An 11,570-nucleotide genomic window follows, 5' to 3' on the forward strand; every position below is an offset into this window, starting at 1 on the left:
ATATGGTATGTACAGGGTTGACTTAACTGGTATGCCACAAACGTTACAATTATCTGTTGTACAACATTGTTTTATTTATATGGTATGTACAGTATTGACTTAGCTGAAATGACACCAACGTTATAATTATCTGTAGTACAACATTGTTTAATTTATATGGTATGTACAGGGTTGACTTAGCTAGTATACCACCAACGTAACAATTATCTGATGTACAACATTGTTTTATTTTTATGGTATGTACAGGGTTGACTTAGCTGGTATGCCTCCAACGTTACAATTATCTGTTGTACAACATTGTCTTATTTATATGGTATGTACAGGGTTGACTTATCTGGTATGCCGCAAACTTTACATTTACCTGTAGTACAACATTGTTTTATTTATATGGTATGTACAGGGTTGACTAAGCTGGTATGCCACCAACTTTACATTTACCTGTAGTACAACATTGTTTTATTTATATGGTATGTACAGGGTTGACTAAGCTGGTATGCCACCAACGTTACAATTATCTGTAGTACAACATTGTTTTCTTTATATGATATGTACAGGGTTGGCTTAGCTGGAAAGCCATTAACGTTACAAGTATCTGTGATACAGCATTGTTTTATTGATATGGTATGTGCTGTGTTAACCTAGCTGGAATGCCACCAACGTTACAATTATATGTAGTACAACATTGTTTTATTTTTATGGTATGTACAGTGTTGACTTAGCTGGTATGCCACCAACGTTACAATTATCTATTGTACAACATTGTTTTATTTTTATGGTATGTACAGGGTTGACTAAGCTGGTATGCCACAAACATTACAATTATCTGGTGTACAACATTGTTTTATTTATATGGTCTGTACAGTGTTGACTTAGCTGGTATGCCACCATCGTTACAATTATCTGTTGTACAACAATAAGTACATTGAAATTGTAATGTATAGATATAATTGATGTCGAAATTTATACATTTGTCATTGTCAGATGATCCGCTCCACCAGTCTCTTCGACATTCTGCTTCTGTTCCACATCTGTGGATTCAAACATATAAAAAGTAAAACTACAAAAATATTGAACTCCGAGGAAAATTCAAAAAAGCAAACCAGGTTAATCCACCTCTTTCTACATTTCAAAAAGGCTGTACTAAGTCAGGATTATGACAGTCCATTCGTTTTTATAATGTGTTTTGTAATTTGATTTTGCCATGTGAAAATGGATTTCCGATTTGATTTTCCTCTGAGTTCAGTATTTTTGCGATTGTATTTTTTCCCCAATTAAATGACAAAATCGAAAGTTAAAACACATCAAACGAATGGATAACAACTGTCATATTCCCGACTTGGTACAGACATTTTCTTCTTTAGAAAAAGTTGGATTGAACCTAGTTTTATAGCTAACTAAACCTCTCACTTGTATAATAAAATATCAAAACAGTGGATTCATTTTTATTTGTGGGATACCAATTTACGTGCATTACGTGCGTAAAGGTAAACCATTAATATAAATTTTAACGAACAATACATTTTCTTTATTCTTATCATGTTTAAAGATTTTGTATAGGTCTGTTCCAATCAGGGTCCTGTTACTCAGTGGTTGTCATATATTCCTGTATGTACATAATGCAGGCTGTTCGTTTTCTCTTTTCCATTTGTCGAATCGGGGCCTTTAAGAGCTTATTATGCGGTATGTGTTTTGCTCATTGTTGAAGAGCATGCGATGACCTATCCAATCGTTGTTAACTTCTATGATATTTGTTCTTTGGTGGAGAGTCGTCTCAGTGCTAATCATACTACATCATACATTTTTATGTTGTATGCAGACATAGGAAAAACCAAGAAATCAACGTCAATTCACTTTTTCCACAATTCACGAAAATTGATATCCACGAAAAGAAAAGAAGGAATCCATATAATAATAACAACCATAAAGATAGAGCCACAGAAAAACAATATCAACAGCAATAATAATTTAATGATCATAACAAAAGCAACGTTAGAATGATAAATACGAGTACTTATATTTAATTTCCTTTCAATATTCAGTGAAAATAAAAACTATAATAATACCGCATCTGTTTCTAGTCAAATACCACAAAGAAACATGCCATGTACTAATTACTCAAAGCGTTAAATTGATAGGAGAACTGTGCTTAGAAAGTAAATAGTTGATCGTATGATATCACAATTATGACCAAAAACATCGCCTTTATATAAAAAAAAAAATGAAATAGACCAACTATTTAGTTTCTGAGCTCACCATCTTCTATCAAATTAATTCTTTTAGTAGTTAGTATATGGGATGTTTCTATGTGGTATGTTTACTTCTGTTTCTAATCTTAGTTAATATGACTTAATGTATGGGATTTAAAAAAAACACGCCAATAGTTTGACAGTTATATTAACTTTCTTAACACTTGACGTCATATAGCATGAATGACTATTCATATGAGTTGTCGTTACTTTTGGTCGGATTGTTGTCAATTTTGACAAATTTTCTATTCCCATTCTCAATTTTATGATCTAAAGAGAAATTCACACTCGGAGCAACTTAAAATAAACGGACATGTCAATTTGAGTTGAAATACTTCGACTATCACTAGAACGTTGATACCAAACAAGTCAGTTTTTGTATTGTAGTTAAATGATTGCTCGAATCGGGTAGCTTATTTGACACTAAATTCACATTCGGAACAGCTTTTTGTAAAAATAAATCGGTTAATTTCGTGCTGCCAACCTCTCAACATATCAAATGCATCTCATTATGTTCTGTTCAAAGTGTATTTCAACTGAGAACCCACCTAGTTTTTGGTGGGATTCATGTTGCCCATTCGTTAGTTTTCTATGTTATGTCATGTGTTCTATTGTATGTCTGTTTGTCTTTTTTCAATTTTAGCCATGACGTTGTCAGTTTATTTTCGATTTGTGAGTTTGACTGTCCCTCTGGTATCTTTCGTCCCTCTTTAGACAGCTGAATATTATCTTATTTCAATGTCTACATACCTTCTAATAACAGTCCTTGAACCATCTTGTTGATTTGCAACTTCAGTTAGGCATAGAGGTTTATTAGTGTCTAAGCAGAGTTCTGGGTTATATAGCTTTTCACATATAACAGGAGGACCAGTACAAACCATACATGATATTCCTATAATGTTAAAGTATAACAGTTACAGATACGTAATGAGACGAAGCGCATGCGCCCTTAAAAAACAGAAGACAATTAATTTCTAGGTAAAATTACATCCATTCTTCTTCAAAATATGGTCCTTTGCCTCCTAATTCAAAATAGCGCCCCATCCCTTTTAAACATCAAATTTTGGATCCACACAGTTAAAATTGTAATTTGTTTTGATTTTTTGTGAATACATTTTAATGAGTAGCTATAGCTAACGATTTTCACTTTTGAAGCAGGAACGTTATCCTTCCAAAGCACCAATACTGATTCCTGAATTTTGATTTGGTTATTTTTGCTCAATCGTTAATTTTCTGTTCTCTGTGTGTGGGCATATTTTCTTTCAATGCGCTGTCTGTTTTTGGACAAATGACAAAAATGCCAATCTAACAGTATTCACAGTAACTGAAAGCTAATTAAAGCTAATAAAGATTCGCAAATAAATCATGGTCTTTCAGTCAAAATTATTTATTAGAAACACACGACTTGTGCAATACAAAAATAAAAGTGCTAGTCCACGATACTCAGTTACTAAAATTAATCAAAAATATGCATCCTGAAATCTTTCATCTCAGTCGAATACACTTAGAAATCTATATAAAGTGCCTGTTTTCGCATTGCTTTTATATTCAGAAGCCGAGTGTAAACACTATAATTAAACCAAATTAGTACATCATTATCCTTACGTTTATTGGTTGTGGGTTTTGTTGTTGACGTCATCACATTAGTTGTCGTTGATATCCGTGGGATGGTATTCGTATTATTCATCATAGTTGTTTTACCACTTGTTGCTATAGAGACAATTAAAAAGAATAGTACACTGCTAAAGTTAATTAATTGTGTAGCTTGTTTCCTTAAAATATTCTTGATTTTTCAAAAATGTATTCTTGATTTTATTATGCTTACCACTTTACAATTATTTTTTTTATTTTCTATGTATGCATATGGCTGTAAAAATATTTTAATTGTTTTTTAAGAAGAAAGTTTCCACACTTCTTTATTATTTATACGGTAAAGATTTGCGTTCAGAATACTATAATATATAGCTATATGTAAATAAACTCATCATAGATACCAGAACTAAATTTTGTATATACGCCAGACGCGCGTTTCGTCTACAAAAGACTCATCACTGACGCTCGAATCCAAAAAAGTTAAAAAGGCCAAATAAAGTACGAAGTTGGAGAGCATTGAGGACCAAAATTCCTAAACGTTTTGCCAAATACAGCTAAGGTAATCTGTTTTTTAAATTTGTTATATGTTTGACACTTTTATATCAAAATTCACGTAGGTTTCGTCAATCTGTTTTCTGTTTTCTATTTTTGACCTTGTTGGTAGACCAAATGATGACTAGAGTAAAATACAGTCTGATACGAATGGAAAAACAAATTAAAAGTTGTACGACTTTGATATCCTGCTTTCAGAACAAACGTTTCTTGAATAATTATCATCTACTAACAAAACAAAATATTTGTAGATAAATCCATATTTGGTTGCGAAAGTATTTGATGATTTTTTAATCAACGTTTCAGGGGAGAAAAATCAAATGGTCTTCAAAGAACAAAAACTATAATCGTATCAGTCCACTTTTGCCTTTGAGACATGTAACTTTAGTTTTATTTCAATAACATATTTATTGTCCACAAATAATGATTCGCTAGTTGGTGATGACCCTTATAAATTCATCATAGTTTGTACTAAATGAATCTGTTCTATATATGACTGACCATGAAATTGCAAAAGACTAAGAATTAAAATCACAAAAATACTGCACTGTGAGGAAAATTCAAAATGGAAAGTCAGTAATGAAACGTAACAATTTGTTAATCCGTTTATCTAACTTTTTACATTTCTTTGGTTAAATTAATTCCATTGTTAAGTTTATGTTTGTCGTAATGGAAACCACCTTGACGATAAAAAGTTAATCCGTTGGACACTAATCCTTTTCTATGGATGATGTGTTTTGTATATACTTTTGTATGTTATTTTGAAGTCAATTTAGGTCTTAGGTCTGGCCTTGTGGTCATAAACCTTTCAAGTCAGTTTTTTGTCCTCATACTCCAAAATCAACCAATCAAAATGCTGGATTTCATGTTTCGAGCATGATTTTTGTGCTCCGAGCACTGAGCAAAGTGTTATGACTTCAAACCCTTGTACTGTCCGGACCTTGCTATTAATGTTTAAAGTACCGGCATTCTGTCTTTGAATTACTATTACACGGACAACTCCCGGTAATATAGTGTGTCCATTACGACTAACATATACTTAAGGTGGTACCTAACACTAAAGGGAGATAACTCTGTAAAACCAGCAGAACGTTTTAATTATGTTGTGTTCATAAGGGAATATTAAGCTTCTCAATGATCAAAATAAGTGTTTGTCAAACTGCTATATAACCAGTGTATTTTTTCTGACTAAACGGTTGGTTCAAATTTTTTGAAATTTTTATATTTTTGTCAAAGGGTCAAAGTAAATACTTTGTCAAAATTTTAAGAAAATTAAACGAGCCAAATTTATTTAAGTGGAAGTGTTGGGTACCACCTTAACAAATGTATCCTACTGTAATGCCATGATCATTAAAATTATACGCATACATTCGATGGAAACATTTAAGCTCTTGCAAATTATATATGTTTACCTACGTTTTAATGTTGATGTATATTGCTCAGTAGCTGATGTTGTCATTCTGGTTGATACAGTTTGCGTATCAAACAACTTTTCTGTAAAAATTAAAATTAAATTTGAATCGATATACTTTGTTAATCATGTATGTGTTTTTTTCTACATTTTAATTCATTTAAACATCATGATGTTTCGGAAGTAGGTGTGACGTCAATTATCACTGAGCTAGTACATATTTTTGTTGATGGGCCACCAGACGCCCGACTCCAGGTGCGGTATTTTCTAAGTGTGTTTTATACCCATTGGTGACCTTGTGCTGTTTTCTGCGCTTCGGTCGAGTTCATGTCTCTCAATGTTATCATCTTGAAATTTACTACCGGCACTTGAAGCTTAGCTGTTTAAATTCGAAGCATTCTGTCTTGTTTTACACAGAATTTTTTAATTACTTAAAACGCGGATCGCAAAGAGGACCCAACTTCAATTGTATTGAAAAAAGAAATATCCATAACATGAAACTTGTATAACTACAGACTTTAACTGTCCAAGTACAAATAAGGAAAAACAGAATAAAACACATGATCGCTCGTAGTCTGCGATAACTGGATATCACAAACGTTGTAGTAAAATATAAACACTAAAAAAGATCATATCTGATGCTAAGCGAACGTTATTTTTGAAGGACGTCAAAATTGTCAGGACATGTATCACAGATTCCAAAATAGCGATTTGGTATATAAGATGTGTAAAAAGAATTTCTTACTGTTACAGTAATTAGTGCTGCAGCAACCAGCCGTCAGTTCTCTCTTTCCAACTATAAACTGGTCACAAATCTTAAACATATCAAAGATCAGAAAACATTTCACATTATGCCTTCTTTCTTTAAATATGCATGTTCAAATGTAATCAATGAGTTGACGGTATACGTATTTTGATTTTAGACTTGTGAAAAATGTGTCTGTAGTAAAAATAAATTGGGGGCTATAATGTAAAGTTCACAAGAGCACCAATGATAGGCCACGACCAGGCGACGCTGGTGGTACATCTGCTGTATTTATGGTGTTCGTACGCGTGTTGCTTTTCTTCTGTTTTCTTTAAAATGTTTGGTTTGTCGTAGTTTTTATTCATCCTACTTTTACTATGGCGTTGTCGGTATTTCGTTTTTTCTTTGATTTTTTTTTTACTTATGAGTTTGCATTACTTATGATATCTTCTCTAATTTGCCGTTTCAGAATCTAATGCATTCTAGGTGATATTTTCAAAAGTGTACACCAAAGCGTCGTGATTGGTTAAAAATGTCAGAAACAATGGAAATTCAACCAATGACGTGACGTTAATTTCATTTTGGGGTAAGAACAATGTAATTACCCATGATTCCTTAGATTCTGAAACGGCCAATTTGTCCAGTCACCTTTTACAAGTTTGAATAACTAGAACTAATTTCATCAAAAGTATGTCACTAATCTACTATTATGTCACGGACGCTACAGCGGTAATCTCAACTAGAACAAAATAAACAAATGGGGGTATGGATAGCGGATTGTGTTTTGTTTTTGTATTCTTAGTTTATTTATTTCAATTTTTGATGTTCTTCACATTATTCTCTGTTCTTTATATTTTAGTACACCATTGTGCGCTTTTCTTTATATACTAGTCAACAAAAGAAACAATACACGACTTTTTTTAAAATTCAAAATGAAGTTTTTATTATATACGACCAATATTGAAGATTGTTATACCGAATGACCTCGGAACTATCAACCCGTTTACAAAAAAGGTTTTTTGCTTCCATGACGTCATTGGGGAAAATAATTTGTTTTGACAAAATTTACAAAAAACGACAAATTTAAAAACAGTAGTTCCAACTAATGATGCCAACCTCTCATTTAAAGGTAAAGACAATGTTTTCCATCAATTTGTTTTAAAAAATCTAAGTATATCTTAGTATATCTGTAAAGGAAAATCCGGCCCCAGAACAATTCGGTAAAATGTATACATTTTCCTGTCATTACCATATACAGTATATGTATAGTGAAATTCAAATACACGGTATCAAACTTAAAATCTACAGTATGTTGTTTTATGCAATGTCGTACAAAGTGAGAGGTTTAGCGCTATAAAACCAGATTTAATCCACCATTTTCTACATTTGAAAATGCCTGTACCAAGTCAGGAATATGATAGTTGTTGTCCATTCGTGTTTGATGTATTTTGTCATTTGATTTGGCCATGATTAGGGACTTTCCGATTTGATTTTCCTCTGAGTTCAGTGTTTTTGTAATTTTACTTTTTTCTCATATCTAAAGCATTGATTGGAGACGTAAACATTTGGGTTTTTTTTAGATTTCAAAAAAACACTTTTTTTCAAAACAAAACAATATTTCAACCAATAATTTACATACCCTTATTAGCAAATTGCATATTTGTAAACAAATTTTTGTAACTACTTTAAAAATAGTGTGTCGATTTTAATCCAATTTTCCGCAAAATTTATTTGAATCCTGTGATCTTTTGTGCGGAATTTAGTTTCTTACCAATATGTTTTGATTTTCATAATCATATGCACATACATGGAAAATGAAGAGTTTTTAAAATAGTGCATCTCATTTTGTTTTATATTAAACACTTTTAGATCAATTTGATTCAAAAGTCGTGTATCGTTTCTTTTGTTGACTACTAGTAGTATAATTATATAGTACCCTATTATACCCTATTTATTCTGAAAGTTTTGAGTCTATTTTTAGTAAATTTGGACCATTATTCTTTATTCTGTAACCCCATCCAAAAGTTATAACATCTATCCACACAATAACTGATTTGAAAAATTTACTTACGGTTTTTGGTATGCAATCAAGTGTATACCTACTGATGTTACTTCTGTGTCCATGACAAATCTTGAAAAAAATAGATATTATCAAATCTATTTGATACTTCTGTATTTCACATTTAATTAACTATATTTCTATTTTTATGTCAACCAAATCAGTCTGAAATCGAAATGATTTGTGTGGCAACTGTGAAGATCTCATGATTGTTTTCCCAATATAATAGCTACTCTTTCTGTATCACCAAAATAAAAATGCATATTGTAGATAAAGTCTAATGATAATACATTCTCAAGTGGCGCAAATAAGTTATAGAATGGCAAAATTAAGAAATAATTCCTTCATGTCCTGCTCTATGCTCATTTTAACATAGGTAAGCTTTATAGTTGTCGATGTTTTACGCTGAGCGTTAGCGAGGTGTAAAATGTGGTCAAATATAATGCCAACCCATGTTAAAATAGGCATAGAGCAGGACATGATGGAATTATTTCGATTCTAATAGGAGAAATACAGTATTGATATAGGTCGAAGCGTACGAAATTACCGTAAAAATGTTTGGCTGTTCCCGTTTCCTCCTCGAGGAGTCTGTGCATTGCATTTCATATTTGATAAGTTTAAAAACTACGAGCAGGGTAAATATATGTTGTTTCATAAAAAAAAAATATGATAAAAGTTTATGTTAGCTGCTTAAATATATATATTTTAAAGGATAACGATGGAAATAACGTTAATATAAACAGTAAGTTCGTGCGCATGTGTCAAACATATTTTGTGCTCATTAGAACACGGCTTTGTTTACAAAGCATAATAAGGACGTCATATTAGAATCATTCGTATAGTTATACTCAAGAAATAATTTATATAAAAAAGAAGATGTGGTATGATTGCCAATGAGACAACTATCCACAAAAGACCAAAATGACACAGACATTAACAACTATAGGTCACCGTACGGCCTTCAACAATGAGCAAAGCCCATACCGCATAGTCAGCTATTAAAGGCCCCGATAAGACAATGTAAAACAATTCAAACGAGAAAACTAACGGCCTTATTTATTTTTAAAAAATGAACGAAAAACAAATATGTAACACATAAACAAACGACAACCACTGAATTAGAGGCTCCTGACTTGGGACAGACAGACACATACATAAATAATGTGGCGGGGTTAAACATGTTAGCGGGATCTCAACCCTTCCCCTAACCTGGGACATGCATGTGTCGTAAATGTCCACATGGTCTGAGCCGTTATATTCGAATTTTATAACTAACATTATCAACCTTGTGAAAATTATAACACATGTATGACTTGTATATATTTTCGAAATCAGGAAATGCCTGAACCAAGTCAGGAATATATCATTTACTTTCGTTTCGTTTGATGTGTTTAAGTTTTGCCATTTGATTATAATAAACTACTTCCCGTTTTGATTTTCCTTGGAGTTCGTTTTTTGTTTGTTTGTTTGTTTGTTTGTTTGTTTGTTTGTTTGTTTGTTTGTTTTGTTTGTTTGTTTGTTTGTTTGTTTGTTTGTTTGTTATTTTACATTATATTTAGAGACCAAGATGAACATGTATATATGGTTTAGACATGTGCATGGTTATACTTATACAGTTACTGATTTCAGTATCCTGGATGAACTCACCTCGTTAGAGCGACATTCAACAATAGAATTACAAGTCGATAAATCGGAGTCTTGGCATCTGTAACATACTACACCTACAAATATATAGAAGATACAAACATTACCAATTGTTATGTTTAATAATGATAAAGGTCCAACTTCTGATTTGAGATTGTACGTCCTTCCATGAATTCTTTGCCTGGCAATTGATGGAAAGTAATGGCCGTTATTTATAGAATAAAAATGTATAAAAATTAATGTTTGAATGAGATAAGGTTAATGTTATAAACAAGCACATTTTTTTGTCATATTTTAATTTAAAACATTAGAGCTTACCTTTTACAGATGAAAACAGAGAAGCAAAAACAAACAAACCGAATATATACATTCTATTTTAATGCGTGTGATTTGAAATTTAAATTGTTGATAAGCAACTTCGTTCAATTTCTTATCTTATACTTAGGAAATTAATCTTATTGTCGTTTGGTAAGTTTATTCGTATACGTTATCAATATCAGTTTTATATCTATATAAATGTAGAAATATGTGTCAACCAGATGACAACAAAACATCACAATAATATACAACGACATACCTAGATCGAAATATAGTCTGCAATATCAGTCTGGTCTTCTCTCTATTTTGCATAATAACCACTTGTTTCCATAGTCAATAGAGGGCTGTTATCTGTATCTTCTATAAAAACCAGTTGTCGCACATCATAGACAAAATATGCCACATATTTTTACACATCTTCGTAGAGAAAAGGGAGACTACTGATTCGCTGAGTAGGAATTGCTACACTATATGTTTTCAATGACTAAATCAAGGGTATAGGTATTATATATATACCTTCCTGTAGCTAGACATATTTTTTTCAACTCTGCTCCTCGACTTTCAAAACTTACCCTTATTAATCTGTAATTCTTGTGTTTGGTAACCGTTTTTCAAATAAAGTTATTAAAGATACCAGGATTGAAATTCTATATTTACGCCAGACGCTCGTATCGTCTAAAAAATACTCATCAGTGACTCTCAAACCACACCCACATTCAAACTTACATTTATCAAACAGCTATCATACCAAATTCTACTGATATGTTTGATTTACAACACTTGTTGCAGATTATTGATATCGGTATATATGATATTTTGTTCAATCTTTAGATGTCTATGTTATGTTTGTATACTATTATTTGTCTTTGTCTGGTTCTTGATATGGAGTATTTAGTTTACTACTGATCACTACTGGCCATGTGGTATAACTTAGTACCTGTGATCTGAAAATAGCCTGTGCTTAAATCCATCAACCAGAAACGTTACTTCAAAATACTGTTA

General features: G+C 31.9%; 1 protein-coding gene across 1 annotated transcript; it reads right to left on the reverse strand.

The window, feature by feature from the left end:
- Positions 1-784: 784 nt before the first annotated feature.
- On the reverse strand, positions 785-10,682 carry LOC139494951 (uncharacterized). Its single transcript, XM_071283077.1, has 8 exons — positions 10,569-10,682; positions 10,254-10,327; positions 8,619-8,678; positions 6,548-6,617; positions 5,808-5,885; positions 3,852-3,956; positions 2,997-3,138; positions 785-1,028 (listed from the first exon to the last, which is right to left on the reverse strand). Exons 1-8 carry the CDS (start codon positions 10,618-10,620, stop codon positions 842-844), a joined length of 768 nt encoding a protein of 255 aa, XP_071139178.1. The 5' UTR covers positions 10,621-10,682; the 3' UTR covers positions 785-841.
- Positions 10,683-11,570: the final 888 nt, after the last annotated feature.

The sequence above is a fragment of the Mytilus edulis genome, chromosome 11 (genome assembly GCF_963676685.1).
Source record: "Mytilus edulis chromosome 11, xbMytEdul2.2, whole genome shotgun sequence".
NCBI classification, from domain to species: Eukaryota; Metazoa; Mollusca; class Bivalvia; order Mytilida; family Mytilidae; genus Mytilus; species Mytilus edulis.